Source organism: Dromaius novaehollandiae, chromosome 6 (genome assembly GCF_036370855.1).
Source record: "Dromaius novaehollandiae isolate bDroNov1 chromosome 6, bDroNov1.hap1, whole genome shotgun sequence".
Lineage (NCBI taxonomy): Eukaryota > Metazoa > Chordata > Aves > Casuariiformes > Dromaiidae > Dromaius > Dromaius novaehollandiae.
The window spans coordinates 40,154,323-40,179,799 of record NC_088103.1 but is presented as its reverse complement, the minus strand read 5'-3'; the positions used below and the strand labels follow the sequence as shown (position 1 = coordinate 40,179,799).

Here is a 25,477-nt window from a genome sequence, read left to right as displayed (position 1 = left end):
TTCAAGTCAAAGTAATAGTAAAACATTTTACTTAACGGATTTGAAGGAAAGAATTTCAATTTTCTGAGTTTATTTCCCATCTTGAGAAAATTTAATTGGATTTTCTGGAACTCACTTGCAGATTAGGATGCCCAGCTTCTGAGTTGTTTCAGAGTTGTTTGGTTTTTCACTGTCAGTTTTGGAAAACCCTGAACTGCTGTTGGCACACCGAGTGAGCACAGGTTACAGGTCTCTGATCAGAAGTCAGATCATTCTGGAGTAGGTGTGGCTTAGCACTGCAGAAGTTCAACTGAAATATATTTCTAAAATTTCCATTTAGAAGTCCCTGCCAAATAGAGGACTTTCAGACCATGTTCAAAGAGCCTTCAGCAGTGACAGAAATAACCCTTTGCTTGGAGGATTATTTTTGAACAAGAGTGTTACAATGATCTGTTTCACTGTATTGATTGTATTATACTGTTGTATTGACACAAATGAAGAGGCAATCAGAGATGGGAACTTCTTAATCTGGTTTCATTACCAAAGTTTACTAACCTTCATGTACCTATACTATCAGGAGTCAAATGGCTATTCCCAACACTGTCAGAAAGCGCTTGGTGAAAGGCGGGGGCACAGGTAGTGGGGATGGATATTCTCAGTCAGGCGCTTATACATTTATTGTGACCATACTAGGAAGTTCATAAACTAGGTATATATACTGGATCAAGATAATGGTGTAGTAGACCAAAAAAGTTTGGTTTTTTTTCTCCTTCCTTCTAGTGTCTCAGAGTAAACTTACTAAAACACAGTTAATACTTCAGTTAAAAACATTGTTTGAAAGAACTACTCTGTAAAGAAGCATGGCCACACTTCATAGTTTGAAGTCAGAAAATAGAAATATCCAAAATGTATACAACAGTACAAGACAGGCAGACCAAAACAGGAATGTTAAACAGCCTCCTTCTTCAGAAAACATGGCTGGGATGATTTTTTTTATTGTTATTATATTTAACTGTTAAGGACATGCATTCTCAGAGACAGTATCACACCTCAAATCCTAACAAAGAGAAATATATGTGATTATATCATTACCACAGAACTGAAGAACAATTACTAAATATTACTTTTAGTTCAACATGAGGATTGACTGATCCTAGTAATGGTATACATTTAATTAAAATAAAGGCGGCTTATAATAAATTGTATTTGTGATGAAGTATCAACCAGTATTTCTATTGGCATCTTCCAGCAACTGGTATTTGACTCCATACAATCCATTACTTTAATACATACTTGTTAATAAAGCATTTCTAATAAAGCTTTCAAAGGATGATAAAAAACATTGGTAAATAACAATTTCTTATAGATCACTGACAGACATTATGTAGTAAGGCAGCTGTAAGGAAGATGTATGCATCATAATACAGCTGAATGCAAGGTCCTATCCTGGACACAGAATGTTATTGTTACTTAAGGTGGAACTGGGAAACTACCGCTGAAAAGGACCTCTGTAACAAAACTAACACAAGCTTCTAGCATGGCGTTATACAGAAAAGCTATTAACACTGAGTGTTCTGAAGGAAGAGTGAAAAGATGAAGGCAGTGATGCATCTGTATAGCACTTGTAAGATTATTATTGGCATTTCTGACCAGAGCTTTTACCAAGTGTTAAGCATCAGACTGTGCTCTGCTAGACTATGCTAGTTCAGAACTTTCAGATCTCATCTTTTGGATCCAGTCCTAGTGTCTAAAGTATGAAAATAAAAGTTGGAAGATTGCATGGCATTCAAAGAAGAGCTCCAGAACAATTTGTGGTCGGGGAAACATGCTTTACAATGTGAAGAGCTCAATTTATTTTACTGAATATACTTTAAAAGGCTATTTAATCAAAGTCAACGAGTACCAATAAAGGTAGAAGACTTTGAGAGCATTTTACCTTAATAGACAAAGGCAAAAAACAAACAAACAAACAAACAAACAAACCTTAAATGGCTCTTAAATTTATCAGAACTCAAGCTGTTGCATTATTTTAAATGGACCCATAAAGAAGTTGAAGAGCATAAACCACTGAAAGACTGTAGCTCCAGATTCAAAAGGGTCAACTGTGACTGATGTGAGGATGCCTGGAATTTAGATACCTATTTTTAGGACACTGGTTCCCAAAAAACCCTGCCTAATTTTACTGGCATCTCAGTCTGAGGACAAAAATATCTGTTAGTAAATTTCCACAGGTTCCTACAGTTAAACTTTCAAACATGTCCAGAATTTACTGCAATTTAAGCAGGATTAAAAGGCTCAGTGTTTCTGTCTCACATAGGCATATGCATATGCATACCAAACCAAACATTTGTCTGCTCAAGTTTTCTGTAGAACAATAAATAATTTCAGGTTAATTAAAAAAAAAAAAAAGTACAGAAGTAAGCAGTACAGTTTTGTAACCTATTGTTAAGGCATTACCAAGGAAAGAGGATACTTGGTCCAAGGCACTGCACAAGTTATACATTTCAACAGCACAGTCTGATTAAATGCTTTAACATTACTTGATGCAGGGATTAGAAAACCCAAACTAATATCTTTGGTCTCCCAAGACAGCAACTTGGGTCATGGGCTACAGAGCCACATTATCCCCAAGCTGCTTTAGCTCAAGAATTCCTTTCTTCACAATGGTACAGTCAGAACAGGAGCTGACAAGACCAGCCCATGGCCTAACTTGGAGGTCATGGAGAGGTGATTATTTGACTCTGTTGGCTGGTGAAGGCCTGTAAATCTCATCTCCTATATTCTCCTCAACTGTTCTAATCTCTGAACTACTGTACAAAGAATAAAGGCAGCAGCAGCACCTCTTTTTTTTGAAAGCAGTTGTATGAGCACCTAACTGAAGGAGAACACTTTTAGATGTGAATCCTGTTTTGAGTCAAGAAGCTTTCTGCAGCCTGATTTTAGGTACTTGCCAAGAGGAGAGAGACACGACACCCATTTTCACTATTCCCTGTTGGATAGCTTGCTTTCTGCTAACAGCAGCATCACAATACCTCAGCCACACATGCTCCACGCATGACTCTGGATTCAACTCTGAGTCAGCCATCAGGCATCTAAAGATGAAGTACTACAATGAGCATTACAATACCATAACCCCTTGGGAGAAATCCTTCCTAACAACTCATTTGGTGTTTTTAAATTGAGATCATATTTCTGAATGAGTGCTAGTTAAGCTTTGTATTTTTAGGAATAGCTGTAGTAATTACTCGGTTATACTTTACAGCTTCTGTTATGCTGAAAGTCATAACTAGATTGAAGATAGAAAAGGCCAGTGTAAATCTTATCATTTAGGGGGAGGACACCAGATAGAGAAGAAGTAAATTTGGGCTTGCTTCCAATTTTTTCCCTCTGTTTTCCTGTTTATAAAGTAGGGTGAACACCTACTGATAAGAAGCATTTTCATACCTAAAGATGAAAATAAACATTGTTTGCCGATAGAATGTTTCAAATAGCTACAAGGCTAAAGAAATACTGAATTACTAGTGTATTTCCTTTCCTTCAGAGGTTCTTCTGCATTGTATAGAATCTACTGCTTAAATAATCTAAGACCACATATCAGCAAAAGGACATTCACACTTCAGGAAACCTAATCCCATACTCTACAAATACCACTTAGATTATGATGACTGTTAGATAGTATTGGAATAACCTCACTTTGTTAATTATGACACTTAAAAAAAAAGACAAACTGGAGCCTTACCAGCATCTTAAAAGCATTTTGTGCCACATATTAGTATGCTAAGAACTCAATATCATGTTATAAGGAAAGAAACATCAAGGAGAACATCAGCAGTGTAGATCTCTGAACATGCAAACTCAGCAACAGGTCACTTGGTACAGTGTTCATACAATGACAGTGTTTACTCCACTACAACAAAAAAGAGATTTTATTCCTTTGACATCACTCCTTTTAGCTTTGATCTGTGCTCACATCATGTAACACTCACATTTGCACTATCGTCTGAATCTGAAGGCACATGCATAAATACCTAAGGGCTTGTTGCAAGTACTGCTAAAAATTATGTATTGTCCTTTTAAATACAGTATCTGTTTAAACAGTATTGTGGTAATTGATCAAGAAAATACTAAATTCTATGTATTCATTTTGATAGTGCCTAATCCTAGAAAAGAATCCATAGATTATTTTTCTGCAAATACCAAAGAAAAAAAAATCAATTTAACATGTTATTCTGTTTCTCTTTGGTATCTGTAACAAAGTCTTACCATCAATACAGATTAAGGGATTTCAGGATGATAAAAATAATGATACTTCCCCACCCATGTTATATGCAAGGGTGAAATTCCTAGCAAACAAACTTTTAAAGACCCACAGCTAAAACTGATAGGCTTGACTATTTTCGGTAAGATGTTACAGAACACAGTCAGGTATATATTAATTCTGTTTGTAAGCTTGAGTCTCCAGGTGTTACTGTGAGTTACTTTTTACCATCAACAGAATTCAAACAAGGTAGTACTACATTTTTTTCCATGAATAAGTCTATATCATGCATCTTATTGACATCAGAGAGGATGCTCTGGTCCTGCACCAAGCAGCATGATTACTTTATGTCCACTCTTTTGGGACTATGGCCCTTTATAGCAGTAGGCTGCATCCATATGACACACGACTTGTGTGCATGTTCCCAGCACTGTAACGAAAGTTATTCCACAGCCTTCTTACCAGCAGAACACCTCCCCCTCTAAAATGCACCATGCTTCTGACTCACCTGCCTTATGCACGTTTTGTGATCACACAGGAGTGCTCTACAAAAAAGGGCAGGTAGATTTATTTTCCTCCATTTTGCTACTTTGCAGTAGTTGTATAGATGTGCTACTTATTACTGCTACTGTAATGATTTGACTTCATGGCTTTCACTGATTCTATCCTCTTCCTCACTGGTTTCCCTCATACAAGCTTCCCCCCCACCCCCCCAGCCGCCTTATCAGTGGCGGGTAAACAGTATTTACCAGCTACTCAGCCTCCTCACTGGAGATAGGACAGAATAGTTCATGGTATTAATCAGCTATTTGCTACCGGACCTCAGTAGCTGTAGTCCTGAAAGGGAAAGAAAGATTGGATCTCCACTCAGTGTGGGAAGCCTCATTCCAACTGCATAGGTTCTTTCTAAGTTCAGCATGTCATAGGCAAGCTTATAAGCAGCAAAGAGTTTTTAGATATTTGAAAACAATTGTTTTATTTGCAGCCCCTTTAAAAGGTAAAATTAGTACTGTTACTGAGCCATTGCAGAAATTACTGGAGGTGAACTGAATTGCCATTCTGTTATTAGCAGTAGAGAAGACAACACAAGAAGAAGGGTATACAGGCTTTCTTTAGTTTCCATCAGTATCCTTCTAGACCTTATCAAAGGGAATACTAACTCTGACTGCTCATTAAAGCCATCAATTTTCAAGAGTTTTATAAGCATCATTTTAATATTATATCCCACGATACAAGAGCTTATAAAAGAGTGTAACATGTTCAACTGGCCCTACATTTCCAGTAGTTGGTACTGTATGAAATACAATACACCACATATAGGAAAGTTCATATTTTTCTTGAAAAATGGCTAATTATTGTCATTTGTAGAGACAAGACAGTTGGGTATTATTCCTTCTGTCACGTTGATTTCAAATTGCTTATGAATGCTTTATGAATTCGTGACAGTGAATTTCTAAATACAAACTTTAAAAGATTCACTATGTAGCTCACAATTAATTATACACTTCCTCCATGTAAACTTCCAACTGAGAAAAAGGGTACCAATGCTCCCATGCAGTACATTCATGATCACATTCAACATAGGTTAAAATATCTGTAAAAGTAGATCAGTGGTCTGCATTAGTAAGTCTTAATTAGTGATTCTTTCCTAATTTATGAATTATATAAGCTATCACTACAGGGTTGCATGCAAACACTTAAACCACAGGATTCACTTTCAAATACAACTGCTTCACCATTTTCCACAGCTGCTTTATATGGACTACTTAGAATTTGGTCCCAAGATGGACCTAAAATTATCACACGTAGTTTTGTTTGCAAATGCCAGTATACTACAATTGACTATAAAATCAATCCTGCCAAATTTTATGAACAGACTTCAAATTAAGTAAGTAGCTGCAATGAAGTCAGATGGACTACTTATGGAAAGACAGCTACATATGTGAATATATTTGAAGGATTAAGACTCACATTACATTGTTCTCAATTACAAGCTAATATACTTAATGACAGAGTCATTGCTCTATGATTTTTCTGTTGGAAAAGCTGAAAAGGGAAAAGAAATGCTAGTTATATGAAAACAAATACAAAATGATAAGAATAAACCATATCAGAAGAATACTACTATCAAAGGGCTCTATCAGAGTCCAGGACAGCCTCTGTTGCCAAAGCACCGAAGAGCATCCTTTTAACACAGGCTTTTGTTTGTGTTCTAATGTGCTTAGGAGAAGGGTATTTGGGCTCACTCATTCTAAAGTACTCAGAAGTACTTAATTCTATCACCTCTGGTCTCAAGATAGAGCCAGTAATAAGATACAAATATAAGTGAAATATGTACAATTGTCCTGTTCAGATGTTTGTTAATATACACATCAACATAAAAAACACGGTCTAGCACAAGACACTTATCGCTGAAATGGACCAGTAAGTAACCGAAGGGAGATGAAAGATGATGGCTTATAACGCAGCAAGGATTTTTTATTTAGCCAAATTAACACACCTATTCTAACAAAGGCATTATACATTTAAGGAATTAAAGCCACCCTAATGTAGATAGGAAGAGTTACCAGCCTATTTCCTGAAGATGGAAGGAAGAAAATACATTCTAGGGAGAAAGATTATATCTGTCCAGACTACCTCGAAGGCTTTAAATGAGAAACTAGCAAAAAAAAAAAAGTACCAACATGCAAACACAAATGCAAGGTGTGATGGAGATGTTTTCTGATAGAGAAATCTCTTAAAGTGTAGTTGGTGCACACAAATAAGAAAACCCTAACTGACATATTACCAAGAAGAGAGGAGAAAAAAGAAAAAAAGCATCAAATCAGCAGGATTAGGCCAAACACAGGACACTTCTCTGATTTACTCTTACTATAAGCACTCGAAGCATATTTTTCTTGTGTTTCTTCTTCTTTTATAAATAGTTAAAATAGTTTTGCCAGCTTATGTAACATGGAAAACAGCATTAGTGCTTTTTACCTTAGCTTTGCTGACATTAAGAATGATTTTTGCACCAGTCAGATGACAAAAAATTTTCCTCAATCAACCTATAAACCTATAAACTAGGATACCGGAATAACTTGAGAATTGTCTGCCTCCGCACTAGGTGCCGTAGTCGGTAGAAAAGGCTGACAGAATGGGGTTTGTCCCTGCTAAAGAGGGGATGGCTAAGGTGAGATCTTACTGCTGACTCCAGCTGTGCTGTGCTCTTCTCAGAGACACACAGCGATGAGGCAAGAGACAGAAGAAACATGTTACAAGAAGGAAAATTCTGATTAGATATTAGGAAATGGTTTTTCACGGTAAGAGCAGTAAAATATTTGAACAGGGATCAGTGAGTCTGTGGAATCACCACCCTTAGAGGTATTCAAAGCACCACTGGACAGGGCCCTGAGCATCCTTATCAAAGCTGGCCTGACTTGGAGGGGTGATATGGACTAGACGACTTCAAGAGGTCCTTTCCAACTTAGATTATTCTGGGATTCTTTTGGGCATGAAGAATGTTGTTTTCTACAGATTAGGTTAATTTAAACCCAGTAAGTAGTAATATTGAATTTCAGCTTAACATAACTTCTCCTAATAAGGATCAGTTCTTTGGTCCTATTAATGTAAAGTCCCCCAAACAGCTGGTTAGAGGATGAGATCTCTTCAACTAACAAACAGCTGCATTCATCTGTCACAACTGTTCACCATGTTACTATCTTGGTGATCATAATGCTGAAACAGACCAGTGCTTGGTTAAGATCTGCATACTGATGAAGAAAGGCTGGTTGGAGTTAAACCTGAGCAAGGCATAGATGAGCAGAGGAAAGCATTCTGAAGACTTACACAGAAGACATACCCAAAAGTGATTTGTATAATATATTGTTTAGAAGAGTTCTTGGATCTCTCATTTGGTCCCAGTTCTCATTAAGTAGCATTTCTGAATAATGCTTCCTGCCTTTTCCAGTTGATTCAAGGTTTTTGCCCCACATTCTGGTAGATAGCGAGTTCATTCTGGTAGATAGTGAGTTATTTGCACTATTTTCGCATCTCAGAGAGACTACAGCTCAATGATATACTTGGACATAAAATTTTCAGCACTTTGGAAACACCATCTGAATTAGAGTAATAGAGTATACCTTAGCAGCAAAGGCTATTGCAGGGATTGCTGAAAAAATGTCAGACCTACCCTTCGCTTTTTATGCTGGCTTTCTAAAGAATATGCCAAGTTCAAGGCTTCAGATCTTTATCCTCAAGATACTCAGTGGCCATGCCAGCACATCTAGAACACTGCCTGAAGGTGTAAGATCAAACCAGCTATTGACAGTTTTGCTCATCCTGCACAACGGAACTTTTTGGAGCAAACTCAATTCCAAGCATTGCAGGAGACAGCTTCCTTAGAATTAGCTCAGTAATGTGAATTGAAATCTTACTTGGTCTGCAGTTTATCACAAACTTCCCCACCATTTGCCTAAAATCCCAAACGGGTTTCTCTGACCTCACTTTCTCTCACATAAATGCACAGTAAAACATATACACCAAATAAAACAAAGCATGACATTACACACTCTTCTTCTTGGAGATAGGATGAAAGAACAAATGTGACAGACACTAGTAACAAATGATGTTCCACTCACTGCCAAAAAGCAATCAGATATTATGGTGATAAGCACAAACAAGCACCTACATAAACAAACTAAATACAAGTAAAACCTCCTACACATGGTGCAATGAAGTGAAAATCAAGTTCTGTTTCATTATAATGATAAAAGGCAGAAGGGATTAATCTATTATGAACAGAGTGAATGAATGTACTTGTGCAGTACTTACTTTCCAGTCTGTCTATGCCCACTGTATAATTGCCAGCCAAGCCTTGGTGCTAACGGCTTCAAAAAACTCCTCATGTATTTTAATAAATTAAATGCTAATCTTTGGACTCAATATGTACTAAGAACTGACAACAGCTTATCCATCGGGAAAAATAATATAAAACTGATGATTTAGCACTAATATTTAATATTGACTTTTTGTTCTTAAAGTTGAATGATACTTGTTAGATTATCAGATAGGACTCATACAATAGCTTCCCGTTGTCCTCTACCAAGCATCACAACTATATGTCATCTGTCATGGATAAGCGCCAAACTTCCATGAACATTGCCTACACTAAATGAACTGTTTTTATGCCGTTTCCTGTTGTGAATATCAGTGCATGTATGCAGTGCATATGAAAACTGTAGCACTATATCTAGGCTTTGGGGATTGCGGTCTGGGTTATTCACAGATTTTGGCAATAAATTTCTCATTTAGTGAAGAAGTCACATTAGGGGAGATTTAGAAGCAGTTTTATACAAGCATATATGTTTATGGACTTATAATTGTTGCTCCCAAAGCAGCTTGAATCTTCCTGTAAGGCCACACATGAATTATTGCTTTCCTTCAAGGTCCTATATTGTTCATATATGCCATCCAGTTCTCTGCTAACTTACTTTTCACCTTGAGATGTTACATCTTTATATAATAGAAAGTAATAGAAAGGCATAAATAAGGAAGATACTTGGGTTTCAGAAGCTTATTTTATATCATCTTTAGCTATTCATTGTGCAAAATAGCAAGATGGGTATAAAGTGTTGATAGATAACAATGACATTGTGCTTTGCATTCACTTCTACAGGTAAGGCCCATGGAAGTTTCCTACTAGAACAGGAAATTATGCTGCAAATATTTTGAGAGAAAGAAAATTAAATTTTCAGATTGTAATACAACTTCTACCTCTAAATTATACTGTGAGGAGAGAAAAATAAAAATACTTTTAACAATAATTTTGCTGTATTTCTGCAATTATTCTGCATTTGACCATACACAAACACAACTACTATTCCTCAATAAAATCCATCAGAGTAACTGTAAGTTCAAGGGACCAAACCCTACAAGTAGGTCAACTAAATACAAGTAACTGTCTTAAGTTGAGAAACATCTCTGCTGGACAGAAGAAACATACAGGAAGAGACTGAAGAAGCTGCATAGGTGTACAGGAGAGTAGGCTTGGGAGGTTTTTTATTCATATTCAGTTAATGTTATTTCATTGGACCTGTTTATTAGAAAATGGCAATATGTAATCCTTTTTTTAATATCATATGAAACTATTCTTCATGCAGCAATGAAATATGCACTTTAATGCATCAATATGCCCAGAGGAAAATGATCTCATTGGGCCTCATTGCCAAAGTTGTGTCAGCTCCTCTTGGTATATTTAGTAGCGATTATAAAGAAAGTCTTATACTTGTGTGTTTGTTCCAAAACAGAAATGATATTTTTGAGTCACTGGATAGTGCTTTTCTCTTTTTTACAAATCAACTGATATTATAGCATGTTTAAAAGGGTACTTTTGATTTCTTCTGTTGCCTACAATTTAAAGAAATGCCTATTATAAAATAAATTGTTACTGCCTACTTTTCCAAAAGCTCAGTGTCTTTACTGCTAAATAACCATTAAGGTGTTTGTAGTACTGAATAATAACCTTATTTATTAACTGCAGCTGGTTCACTATTTGTACATCTTTTTTGAAAGGCCTGAACACTTGAGACGAGAAGCTGATATCAAGTGTCTCTAAACTTCCCAGATTCTTATTATAAGCTGGATAATAAAGATAAGGAAAAGGTCATGTTGACAAGGATATAGCATGAGGAATAGCACTTGGAAAGTCAAAATCTATTTTAAATAAAATTCTAGTAAGTTGAATATGTACCAATGATGAAAAAAAACCCTTTATTTTATACATATCTGTTAAAAATTTTACTGCTTCACACTAATGAGCAATAATGTTTTATAGTCTTTGTTATAGGAAACTCTAATAGATTTGTAAAATATACCATATTTATAACTGGAAATAATCACATATCACAAATACAGCTTAGTTTTTAAAGGAGTTCCTGTTGTAGAGATGGCCCTGATACAAACTTACTGAACTGATCGTCCTGATTTCACTGCAGTCCAATTGCCTTTGTAACTTCTGTTTTACCACAGTACACGCTTTATAAAATCCTTTGTTCTACTAAAGCAATTTTACAAGGAAAAAAACGCTTTCAGAACCTTTAAGGAAACATACTATTAGGCCCTAAATCTTGGTTAGGCTGATCCATTTTTCAACCTCTAAGAATTTTATGACATTTTATGTAATAGAAAAAAGTTGAGATTATTACTAAAACTAACACCATATGCAGTGCTTCTACCTCTGCTTTTTTAAAGCCATTAAGTGGAATCCATCTTCTACAACTTACATACACAGCCTCATCATGGCCTCTTTGAAATTCTGCGTTCCTCACATCAGAAAAGTGATCTAGTCTGCCTGCAATTACTATCATATCTTTCTAAATACTCAGTGTGAAAAGAAACTGCCTCTCAAAATATGCAGAGGCAAAAATTAATCCGTCTAAAATATAGGTCCCCTACTCTTCCACTGAGAGCACAGGGAACAAGAAGAAATGCTAGATAGCATACTCCTCCAGTTCTAATGATGGGCATGTAACAAGAGTGGGACTGGCACTTGCCATCCGTACGATAGCACAGACATTAGAGCAGTGATCCAGGTAGCATCCCAGGTAATGAGAGCACTGAGGGGGCTCTTCTCAACTCCCAGGGGGGGTCATGGTTTACCTAAACAGGTACACGCTCCATCCTATTCCTTGAAAATGAGCAGCTGTGCAACTGGAAATTCAAGAGCAATAATGCCAAAAGCAGCAGATAGTGTCAAAGTTAGACACCAAGTTGGAAAGAGTATACTCTACAGTTCTGTATTCTGCCTGTTGGAATGTTTTACACTATATCTGAACATCATGGAAAGCTCAGTTCTGCCCCTTTCCAGATGAGTGTCCAGATCATTAGGGTAGTCAGATTCCCTCCAGGCTTTTTTCCTTCCATCCACATGATTAATCCATTCTTCTTTGCTGTAAAAATCAGTGTGCATGCACTCAAGATCCTTAGGGGTAAGTAGATACAGTCCCTCTCAGGCTCAGTGCTTTTTTACCTCATGGACAAATGTCATACTCACTACAATATTGTGAAAAAGGTAGCCACCTTTAAAATTATTTGATTTAGTTGCAGTCCTGACCAGACCTAGTATTTCAGTCTTTTCTGCAGTTGCAGGCAAAGTTTAGCTAGTAACTTTGTGAAAGTTAGAGTCCATAAACTAAGTAGGGAAGTGCCTGGTGGGTCAGGTAGTCTTGGAAAATAAACAAATTGTATGGCTCTTGGGTTTAGATGAGGTTCAATCATCTACTGTCCACTGCAGGCAGATTGCATTCTAGACAGTGAATTGATATTCACTTCAGACTCAAATTTAGTTTGATAAACTCCAGTGAAAACTGATATAACCTATTAGATTATCTACCAAGAAATGCAGGTTGGAAAATTATGTGAAAAAAATAAAAGGCATTGCACTTTTGTCTATCATTTTAAAATCACAAGACAACTGTGAGTGACTGAACAGCAGCTCCTGTCCACTGTAGTTTCAATATGTATTGCTGAACCTCAAGTACAGAGCCAGGAAATGGCATTCAGCTAAAGCCTCTGAGGTACAGATAAGAACTACAAGTTGCCAAATATCAAACATCACAATGCAGTAGCTAGTTTCATCAAAACCTGGGAAATGGCTGGTAAGAGATTATAGTTTCTATATCCATTCCTTTCCTCTCTTTGTTTTCTTTCAAAGGGAGAAATATCCTATTTTGAAGATGAGAATTAGCATTTGATCTAGAAAAAATGAAACACTAAAAAAATGCATGTAGGTTGAAAGAGCAGCCTGTCAGAGAATGGCCTGTACAAATAAAGTGTACAGGATGGCCCAATAAAGCCAATCAAGAAGAATTTCAATCAGTGTGCTCTTTAATTATCCTGATAGTGTAATTATTTCCATACTTTAGTGTGTTCAGTTTAAACAGTTCTGGATAAATCTCATTGCCATGGTTTGTATCCCAAGGCAAGATTCCCATAAACAAGCCTTGTTCAAAGATAATCCTACACATACATACATATATATTTTGCTTTGCATTCACTGAATTTTATATCTACTTTATAAAATAAGATGTTGACAACATTGTATTTATTAATCCTAATGAACACAGAACATGTACAATGTCATTATTCATAACATTTACAGACACAGCTAAACACTTCTGCTTGAAAACAATCAGAACATGTATTTTGATACTTTCAATTTGCAACTATGCATAATAGAACAATTTAACAATTTCTATTCACAGCATGCCAATACTGCTGAAACACCTACATTTACTTAGTCAGCCAAAATTTCTGCTAATTGTTTCAATTGAGCATGAAATTTGTTGGCAATTCTGTTCCACATAAATTGTGTATTTCTATCCAAGCAATTTCTGCAATCATCTGATTATGCAGTACATGTGCAAAATAAATTTTGTGAAGTGGAAAGATACATTTCTATCAAAAAACTTGAACAAAATTAGACTTTCTAAACTAACCGAGGATTCACAGATCCTAAAGCTCATAAACTAATAAGCAGAGGCTTTACTTTCTTGTTAGCACGAGATATTAGGAGATCAACCTATATAAATCACCTATACATCATGTTTAAGGCATTCTTACAATGTATCTTTAGCCAAGAGGGTAAACTGAGTCAAAAGAAATGAGTATTCAAACAAGAGAACTATGGGATTAAAAATGTGTTTTCTCTAAGTTTAGAAACTCATTACATACCAGAACGAATCTAAAATTTTTAAAGCTTCTCTAGGTCAAGGATTCTGTCGAGACATCAGCAAGTTTTGAGGTGTTAGCATATATTTTAGCAATAAACAAAATCAAAATAACTGTGGTCCACGTTAAAAGATAATGTGGCTTATTCTATGAAGCATTTTTCAGACTATTATTAGCTTTCCCTATGCCAAAGGAGAAAACTATTACTTAGAATTTTTTAAATATTTATTATATTTTTTATATTTCTAAAATATATATTTTATTTATATTTTTAAGATATTGTTAACTTGATTCCTAGACAAGGAATTGAACTTTTATACACTTTATAATGACTAGAGTTAGTACACAAGACACAAAAAATCATAGGTGTGACCAGTATGCATGCGCAACTGTTCAGAATCACGGGCTCAGAACTTTCACATATCTCTAGACATAAATTTAAAGAGAAGCAACAAGTCTTATGCATTTATAAATATATTTGATTAGGCAGAGAGACACTCTTGCATATAACTACTGCACTAGCAAATCAATAGTGTGAAATCTATAATTTTTATTTTGTGACAAACAGCACACTTTAGAGGGAGGAGTTATTGGAGAGACTAAACTATTCTGCTTTCAAGTGAGTGCTTTTCTCTATGGAAAGAACTACAGAATGTGACTTTTTATATAAGATATAATATCCCTCATACATGGTATCACAAAAGGGTGCTTAAGGAAAATCAATCATTTGCAAAGGAGAAAAGAAAGATTTGAAGGAAGTATTTAAAATAAAGTGACTCAATAATTTAGGAGAAAGAAAGTTTTCCAGATAAACAGGACTGAGTGGGCAGAGAAGAATGCACTGAGCAGTTAAGGTCAAAGTGTAGCTCAAGATAATGGAGTTCTTGAGACAGTGGAAACCAAATTTAGTATAATGTTTGAGTAATAGAAAAAAACAGAAAAGGTGATCCCATATAGATTCTTTTCTTCTGTCGGGATTATCATCTGACTACATTTCTCTGAGATCTAGTAATACAGAATGTCTGGATTTTGAAAGGCTGTAAAAATGGCAATGCACTAGTTAAAATAAGAAATAATTATGTCATGAATACAGACTTTAGGGAGAAAAGTGAGGCTATTCCAGCATGGATTGGAGATCATGTTCAGTAAACCTACAGTCATGGAGAAATTGGAAGAAGTAAGACAACTGTGGGTCAGAGATGGCTTAATATTTTCTAATCTTGCAAGGAAGCTGAGGATGTGAATCAATTAAGGTAACAGCAAAAGTGAAGAGGAGGGTCAGGAATATTCCGTAATAGAAAACTAATAGTGTAACAAAGGAAATCAAGGTGTTCAAACAACACAAATGGAAAATTCTGAGACAGTATGCAGAAGAAAGAGCTAGGAGTCAATCAGAACAATAATAAAAACAGAACTGAAAGGACAGAAGCTAATGCAGCTATGGGCACACGGTTCCTGAGAATGTTTGTCCAATCTCTTCTAAAAAGCTTCTAATAAAAGACATTCCATCGCCTCCCCAGGCAATTGCTTCCAGTGATTCACTCTTATGATGAGAACTTTTTTCTGATATCTAGCCTAAACCTCCCCTGCTACAATTTAAATCCATTACACCACCTGCTGCCTACAGTGCACACAAAGAAAAGATTATTGCCCTCCTGATTGCTACTACCCTTTTGCATATTTGAAGGTTATTATTTGACTCTTTTCAATAGTCTACTCCAATTTCTTTGAGTTTTCCTTGTAGCTGAATTTTCTAAGTCTCTGATTGCTCACATTGTTCTCATCTAGATTCTCATTTGGTCCTCCTTGAGCTGCTCAGCCACGGACCGGACACAGTACTTAGCTGAGGCCTTTGCAATGCCAAACAGAACTTGATTTACAGATATATCTTGTGGACAATACATCTGCTCACAAATTTCAGGATAGAGCTCATTTTATGCACAAACACCACAGCGCTGACTCAGAGTCAGCTTCTGATCCACTACAATCCTCAGTCTGTTGTTTCAGAACTGCTGCTTCATTTGTCATTTCCCATCCTGCATTTGTGCAGTTAACTATTCCTGCCTTAGTTTGCATGTATGCTTACTGAATTGTATCTCATTACTTCAGACCATCTTTCCTACTTGCCAAGGTGACTTTATGCTCCAGTCCTGTCCCCCACGGCGTTCTTGTATCTCCTTCTTGTTTACTGTTTACAAACTCAGTGAGAATATTCACAATTCCTTCAGCCAGGTCATTAATCAAAACTGGACCCGGAATTGACTTCAGCAGAAGCCCCCCAAAACCCCTCAGTGCATACCTGCATTTGGACAGTGAGCCAGATTGCTTCTCTCAGAGTACTGTTTCTCAACCAGTCTCACACCCACACAGTAGTTTCATCTAGATCTAGTTCTACTAGTTTGTTCGCTTGAGGATATTATGTGTCAACCCATCTGTCAAAAGTCTAAGTCAACGACTAAGATGCTCACTGCTTCTACCCTATCCACAGCCCCGTTACCCTGACAGAAAAAGAACTCAGACTGGTTCGACACAGTTTCTCAGCAATGATTATACCAGTCTCTTTGTTTCCTTTTAGATGTTTACAAATTGTTTGAATCAGGGGGAGCAGAAACCAAGGTTACAGCCAGCTGTGAGAGGAACAGAGAGTGAGGATCTTGAATCTCCTTTATACAAACTCTCTTAACACAGCTCTCACAGTGCAAGTAGGCCTTCAGGTGGAAGTGAACAGTAGTTAGGTCATGTTTTATGAAGCCCTTGTTCTGCCAGTATGTAATATCACAATAATCTAAAGAAGAATCAGTAGTTTAATAATCAGTTGGTTAATCCAAACATGGAATTAACAAAAACAAACAAATAAAAAACTTTACCAGGAAAGAAGAATATTAGTTAGGAAAATGGGGAATCAAACTAAAGGGTGAGAGTTCTGGAAACACCTACAGGTCTTCACATATACGTCCAAAGACTTCTCAGGGCTAAGTTACAAACAGAATCTGCGCAACCCAGCTTTCTGAATGATGTTGAAAAGAGCAGATGTGGTATGTGTATGCAAACTGTTTCTGCGCTTCTGAGTCAGGCTGGGGCTTTTGCAGTCCCTGGAACCATTCAGAACAACCTGCAATTTGTCCTGCACTATCAAGGCTGTACTAGCCCACAAGCTGCACCCTACACCTGACACTACACCTTCCTCAGCACTTACCATGATACAGTTAGATAAATTAATCAGCAAAACTATCCTTTCCCCTACCCTGGAGAACATCTAGTTGTCCCACAAGACACTCTGTACCACCGTAACAATAAAGAACAATCAGGTCCATTAGTATTTTATACAAAAATATTGTTAAAAGGTTTTTTTAAGTGTCCAGAGTTCAGCTGGCCCAATAGGCTTGTGTGAGCAACATCTGCAACGTTAAAAACTCTATCACATGACTTCTTAAGTAAGCAAGAAGTGCAGGTACAATGGTCTTTGATAGCTCCTGATGCCAAATAATTATTGCTTTTATGGTCACTGAAAGCAGGATGGCCATCTAGGAACAACTTCATCATTATCTTCAAAAAACTGTTACCCTCTTACAATGGAAGTTAATTTAGCCCCTGAGACCAAGACTAAATTTAGGAACTGAGAATATCATGGGACAATCTGATGACCTGTAACAAAGAGGGAAAGAGCCTCTTTTTCAATATTAGATATTATGTCATCAAAATAAAGCAAGTTTAATGCTGACAAAACATACAACTGGTTTCATTGGTACAAAATAATGAAGTATAATTACATTGCCATTTCAAAACTTATTAAATTATTCAAATTAAACAAGTAAATGAACCCAACTTAACCAGATTTATTTGTAAAGCATGTTAAAAAGTCCTGACACTCTATTGGCAGAAGAAACCAGCAACAGAGCTTATTAATATGAACTTCAATTACTTAAACCCCACAAACCTCTGGTACAGTTTTTACTGTGTTTTAATTAGTCGCTCTGATTTTTAATAGACATTTTTGGCATGGGGATAGTTACTAGTGTTGGAGAATCACTTCCAATTTTGCTCCAATAAATGGGAAATAATGGCTGATCTTTGTTTCATGCTTACTATAAGTGTCTGAAATTCATAACTTTTTTAATGTACCGTAAATATTACCTGCTGCTTACTAGAGAAAAAAGGCTAGATTTTATTTTAAATTCAAAATTCTGGAGACCATCTTATTTTGTCAGAAGTACAGAACGATCTAATATCTGTAGCAATTCTACAGGAAATGCACTAACTCAATGGAAAAATGACTGAAAGGATTACCGCATTTTTATCTGCAGAAATAATTATTAAAGAACATTGATTTGCAAAAAGTATATCCAGGTTGTATTGTACAGATATCAAAAGTATGACCATCACAAGAGCAAATCTGCACTTGGTTCTTATGCAGGCAATAATGCATCTGTCTTTATTCCAGCAGATGTAGCAGAGTAGATGCTGCTGTTCAGAGACTTAGCACAACCATACATTAGAGTTTATAGTACTGCTCACCATATTTCACAGGAACAATCTGTCTCTGTTCCAAAAAAATTAATAGACTATGAATAGGCAGACAAGTACCCAGAAGTTAGGGCAAACAGGATGGAACAAACATTTTTATTTCTTTTCAGTTAACATACAGATTAACTAAAATGACTGTAGGCAGCATAGTGGAAGTGAATCTTCAAAAGGGATTTATATTTGGGGAAAAAATTGCCTTATAAGAGACTCAGAATATGAAGAAAACCTGAATGATTTAGCTTTTGGTATTTGATGAGCAGCAAAAAGCAGCTATGTCTGAAAATGGCTTAGATGTCTAGAAAAAAGAAATAAAAAGGAATAAAAAATGTTTTAGCACTTGGGGCACTGAGTGGCAAGAAGTGTTGTATCTATTTATCAATGATGCCATTTTCATTTTTCATGATTCTAGTACCGGCACAATTATAAAACTATCACAAAATATCACAGTATTATCATACCCTCTGAACAAGCAGTTTCTGGTGTTTTCTTCCCCTGCTCATGAACAGACTGCACCCCCACCTATGTGAAGCTGCTTGGGATGAGATGTTAGGGTTTTTTCTACAACTACGTAAAAAGGCAGCCTGAAGAAGTAAAGATAAATAAATGCTATGGTTTAAACTGGGAAGAGCAAAGACTATTGCCAATGCCTGAAAATGTACTCAGTCAGTAGAAAACAGGAGGAATATGATGCAGGTTAACGTCTTTTGAAGGTCTTAATATCTGGGTATTGTCAATTTATTGCCAAAATATTAAGGAAGATAGACTGACTGATAAAGGTTCAAAAATAGGAAGACAGCCCAAAATAAAAGAGATTCAGCATTCCTCTGTAACTTTTTCAAGAGTTTATTTTGACCTCTTGCCAATTGCAGCTAACCGAACATAGATCCAAATATTATTAATTATATTGTAACTATCTAAACTAGTCAATCATTTTAAGCACAGAATCCAGATTCTTTCTTTTTTAGACATTCTTTCCAAACACTGGACAAAAAATGCCTAAAACCTTATAGTAAAACAGTTGTTCTGGATATTTAAAATTAAATTCAAATAATAAAACAAGAGCCAAAAAAAATGGCATACTAGAATTATCATACATAGAATCACATGAATGTTGAAATGTATCAGAACATCAATATTATTATAGAAGACTGGCTGTACAAAATCACCATCCTGTAAGCCAAATGACATTAATGAACAGAATTCTTACTATGTAGTTGAAAGGAGACTTGTAGTAATGTACGCAAAATATTGATGAGAGTATGTTGGGCTCAAAGGATCCATGGATCAATACAATGTCATTGGAAGTGTTGAAGTTATTACAACGTCAATAAAAGTATACCAGCAATGTGATTGACTTTATATCTGGACCAAAGCATCAGTGAATAACACACAATATCAACTGATATTGTATGAGGTGAGGGGATGCAGTGCATCACCATTAAAATTGGAACTCACAGTATGTCAGTGCAAGGCCTCTACAATGCAAGTGGAACATTTTGAAGAAAGTTACTGCATGTTATTCATTTTTACTGAAAAATCTCTCACTTTAAATGAACACAATGGGCACCACCTATCGCAGGATTATGAAAATAATTTTGTGACTCTAACTTAATCCAACAAAATAAAGTTATGTCTACCTATCTAGTTTCATGCTATCCGTGCGTTTAAGCATTGCATGCTGGCAATACATGTATGATCCAAATCCTCTTCAGGCAAAAGACAGCTGAGAATGAAAAACAGAATGGCAGCTATGACTTTTATTGGCCTTCTTCTGAAAATTCAAAATAGACCTGAAATAGTTTAGTATAGCTCTTTCTTACAGAGTATGCATCAGAGACCATTCCATACCCTGAATCATATTCATCTAATCTTCAGCACAATGCTTTGTTTTGATATAGATCAGTGTATTGTAATGCCAAGGAAACTCTGAATGGTCTCCATTCTGTGTATATCTGTATATTAATTAGGAAAAACATCATGGATATGGAACACTAAACAATTGCTAGAAAATACTTAGGTTAGGAGGAAAAAGCTCATAAAAACTGTAAAATAAAATTAAAACATTTCCCCATCTACCTCTTTTAGTTGCTAAATAAAAGATACCAGAGAAGAAAATGTGGTAATTAACTTGTGATGTTTACTTCTGAAGTTTAATTAAACAATTAGTATGTACAAAATTAGAGTTCGGACTCTTCAGCTCCCACCCATTGCCTGAAAAGACAACAGAAAATGTTCTCAGATAAAAGTATAGAAAAAACGAAATCACATTCAAAAAAGTTAACTTTTAACTACAGTATACTGTGTCCTCAGTCTAGGGAGCTGGAGAGGTTCTCTGATCCAAGATAAAAGGAGACAGAAAGATGATGAACATGGGGGGTTCAGTGTTCTAGTATTTGGTCAGAAAATAACAAAGCTTCTTCAAAGAGATATGACATTTTTACGCACTATCTATTCCAAGTATTTAAATTATGTCAGCAGGAACAATTGTGATTGCTTCCTATACAGTAACAGGACAGAGAGCCTCAATTTCATATGTACTCAAGAGCTGATTCTTTTTCTTGCTGCTGTGAATCTGTTTTTCACATTGCTCACTCCTCCATGAACCTCAGAGATTTGATAGAGTGTATTTAATCTTCCATTGAAAGAGGCTATTGAGAAAAGTAAGAGAAGCTTTGAATTTAAGAGGAATTGGCAGCAATGAAAAGTAAAGTACAATCTGGAAAGATTTCAGAGCTATCACACCCCATTCCCAGGTCCCACCATAAATAAGATAAAGTAATAACTGTAAACACAATATTGTAAATAAAAGTAAAGGAATAGAGGATTATGTTTTACCAAATCCCAGCCTAGATTAGATATCCATTATTATCCACATATTGAAATTCTCCCTCTGTTTGCAGGTGAAACTTCCAGAATGCATTTCATGCATTATTACACTATTCCAATAGTACATTGCCTTGCATATTATTATTTCTTTTTCATTGTACTGCAATTACAATAAAAGAATGCAATAATGTAGCCATTATCCACAAATGAAAATATGCAGTGGTATACTCTGTATTGTTTAAACCTGTACATATAAGACAGAATATTGAAATTCAACTCACAGCTGCTTTATTTATTTATTTGGTTGGTTGCTGTAATCTCTGTTAATTAAGATAGATGTTAACTAGGGTGCACTATGTACTCGAAGGACTGAGCAGGAGGTTTGCTTCCTCCTTAATGCAGGTATCTTAAATTCCTTCAGCTCTTATCCATCAAGAAAGCACTGCCAGGTGAGCTGACTGTCACTCTAGCCAAGGCTAATAGATTCTCCAGTGGCTTTTGTTACAGCTCATGTCATACTATTAAAACTATGCGCCTTGAAATGGCATAACATATGTAGCTGAGACTTGTCAGTTCCAGGTAATCAGACACTGCTTGGTTTCAGAAGCAGATGCAGACGAGACTAGCAATATAAATATGCAAATCACAATGGTCCCTTGTCAGCACCACTGTTCCTACCTCTAATGGCCCTCGTAGAAAGTCTGTTTGCTCAGCTCCTACTTCCAGTGCTACATCGACAGAAGCAAAGGGGCGGCTGGCCATCTGCTGTCGCTCTCGCATAAGTTGCTGATGGGGAAAAAATGATTTTTTAACAAAACATTAAAAAATGCACAGATATTAGGCTATCCTACCATACCTCCCATTAAAACATAAGAATGCAAATAGCATGCAAATAGACATATTTATAATATCAAAATTATAAATCATCACATCCACATTTACTTGATGACTGAACCTGGAGGGCTTGTGTTGTCTGCAAATGGTCTTTCAGCTTGAACTCAGACAAAATCTCCAAATGAAAGCTCCCCTAACTAACTGTGCACTCAAAATAACTTAGGCATTTGTGTGAGTTGGAAGCAGATATTGGAAATGGTTGGTAAAAATAGCTGAAGTCTAATTCCATTGATAAAGCATGCCTTAAAGCGCCTGCCAAGAACAAGTTCACTTGGCCTTCAAATTTCCATACTTCTGTACTATGCCAGATGGAGTTAATAGTGTCAGGACTTGTAATTTTATGCAGTATCTTTTCTGCAGTGACTTAAATATGAAGAATAATGTGTCAGTATTGGGATGCCTGCATCAGTGTATCTAAATATGCCCAGTTATGCTCACAGAGCTTGTATAATCTTTCCAATCACACCAATGTGCACAGAAGTCCCAAGCAAAACCACAAAGCTAACTCATATTTCTTCCTCAATCTGTAATTATAACGTTTATTAAACCATGATGAATAAAAATGATGACCGGCACTAGATATTACAGATCTTACTTCGCTGGTTCAGTGCAACTAATAAAAGTATTATTAAATATTTAAAGTGAATGAGTCGTGCAATTAAAGTCGTGTGCTCCTTCAACTGAACAGGATGTCACAGCATCTTGAAAAGACAAAACGCTTGCAAAAATATTTTATTAGAAAAGATCTAAATTTCATTTTCTTAGGGTTTTACTCCCTATTATTTCTTTGGAAAGCTTAAAACTGCAGATACCGGTCTTTGAATTTCAATGATGCTAGCATGGTGATGTACAGAAACCCTTTGAAATAACAGAAGGTGTACAAGCAAATATTCGCTTGCAGCTTATTATTAAACACTCTTGATTTAAAGTCTGTAACAACGCAGCAAGCTTATTTTGTAAAATTCTCATGCATTCTTTCTTGATCTGCATTTTAAAATTGTCTTTAGAAATCTAAAATAGCACTAGTAACACTAAAATCAAAAGAGTACAGTAGTCACCGAACTACCTTCCAGCATATTCCCATGTGCCCTTTTTTATAAACATTCAATGTATTTGTCAGTAAGCACCTGGACAAATGGGATCCCGCTATATCATATTAAGCGAATAACTGATAGGTCTATTCGTGAAACTACCTGATCTACATTCAGAATAAATAGAAGCCCAATTCAAATACCTAGACAGTTAAAAACTAAAGTTTTAACCTTCATTTGAAAAAGAAACTGGGCAGTTTGTGTATACTGATCTACTATTTATCAGTGTAATATATTCATAGATTTTACAGCCAGAAGGGACTGTAATGATCCACCAGTCTTACCAAAAACTTAACAGAGATCACAAAAATTTAAAGCATAAAACTACTGAGTCACTGGATGCTAAAATTAATACATCAAGCTCCTTTTTTTCCCCAAAATAACAAAAACAAAAGAAAACAGTGTTATTAGAGTAGTCAAGCCATATGGAACTCATTATAGTCTACAGAGGTACTGGTAAATGCTTACTTTTTAACAGGAAAATAAACTTTTTTTTTTAATACACTGAATTGCTTGGGGAAAACAGTTAAATGAGCAGAATAACCTATGCTCCTAATGTAAAAATGATTATTTAAAAGATTTACTTAATACAGGTTATACAAGAATGTGTATTATATATGGCCTGTGTTTTTTAAGACTAGCAGTTTTCTTCACCTCTGCTCCTGGCCATGTGTTCAGTAAAACTTTATCATTCACAAGGTAGTCTCTGTAATTTGGATACTCCATCATTTGAGAAAAGTAGTAGAAAGATTCTTAATTAGTTCTTTAAACAAGAATGAAAATTTTAAAATATTCAGCTACACATGAAGTGCTGCTGAATCTGGCAGTTAAGCACTCGCACATCAAAGAAAAGTGCTCTATTCAAAATACTGCTTCTTTTTGTTCAGCATTTTAAAGCTCCCTGTAAGGTGCAGAACAGGAGAAATAAGGGGGAATGAGGAGAAAGGCAGTAAGATATTGTGATGTTTAAAATCAGTTTTGTGCATGGAAAAAGTCACTGACTCCCATTATTTGCAACTGTTCATGTATCAAGATTGGGACAAAAGCAAAGTTTGAATTACAGAAAATCTTGTGAATTACAGAAAATCTTGTGAGTTAGATTATCACATCTCGGGTGGTATTCGGGTCTGACACTGTGCTCCAGTCACATGCTGCTTCCATGTAGCTCATACAGGTAAGGGGAAATTCCTGTAATTCAGCCAATAGGCCAAGAATTAGGAAAACTCTCTAAGAATTCATCCAAGTATAGGTATTGTAAGAAGAGTGAAGAAACTCTTTCTTACCTTTTTTTCAGCAGCCAAAAGAGATAGAAAAACACAGTTCTCCTCATAGCTCAGGTAGAATAAACATAGGATAGTGGAACTACACTGTTTTTACTTACATTCCCATACCCCAAAAAGTTGACTGCATTTAAACAAACAACCAAAATAAATTCACACTTCCTCAGTAACTAGGGATATTTACTTAGAGACAAAACCAGATAGACATTACTGCCATGTAATATCTGACACCTTACCTTTATAATATTCAGTGTTAAGATCATGCCTAAATATTCACTTAAAATTATGGGAAATCCAAACTCTGACTTCCTCGCAGAATTGAGAAATTCACGAGCATTTTATCTGACTGATCAGACAACTGTTTTAAAGCTTTACTGTAAATTTAAATCTCATTAAGTCCATGAGTATTGAAAAGATTCGTTATTTAGGCACCTCTATTATTTTGTTGAAACTATGCAACCACTTGAAAGTTTTAATTTTTAAATTATATCTTATTATAGGGGTTTTTTTCTTAACTATAATTGTATTTGTCATCAGTGAAGAACAGTAGGACTTTAGGATAGTATAAATTAGCCCACCAATTTCTTATTCAAACCCATATAATTGAGAATACTTCTTATAAAAAATGTAATTCTGGTGTAATTAATCTCTTCTCATGGAAATACAAATTTCACCTGACTGTCCACGGATATGCAGAAATCTTGGTCCACAGATTATAGTAATTTTGAATTTTGCTCAAATTTTCAATAAGTACCTTTCAAATAGGACCGGCTTCCCCACCTATAAACATATCACAGGAAAATATTTTCCTGGGTATACAAATTACTTTCACAGTTGATCAGAAAAACTCTGACAGGGATTATTCTCTTCTTATCAATACATTTTGGTTGAAATTAAGATGTTCCACAGAAACTTTT

At 35.8% G+C, this 25,477-nt stretch overlaps 1 protein-coding gene across 5 annotated transcripts in view; it reads right to left on the bottom strand.

Moving 5' to 3' along the window:
• ATRNL1 (attractin like 1) overlaps positions 1–25,477 on the bottom strand; it is a 567,608-nt gene that overhangs the window by 118,373 nt on the left and 423,758 nt on the right. For 3 of the 5 annotated variants that reach the window (XM_026096163.2, XM_026096166.2, XM_026096164.2), the window contains exon 28: positions 21,974–22,081. The exons of 1 other annotated variant lie outside the window; for it this stretch is intronic. In XM_026096163.2, coding sequence (XP_025951948.1) covers positions 21,974–22,081 — 108 coding nt within the window. Of the gene's footprint in view, positions 1–20,835; positions 21,118–21,973; positions 22,082–25,477 lie in introns of those variants that run through there. One more of the 5 variants, XM_064514273.1, reaches the window with a different exon arrangement.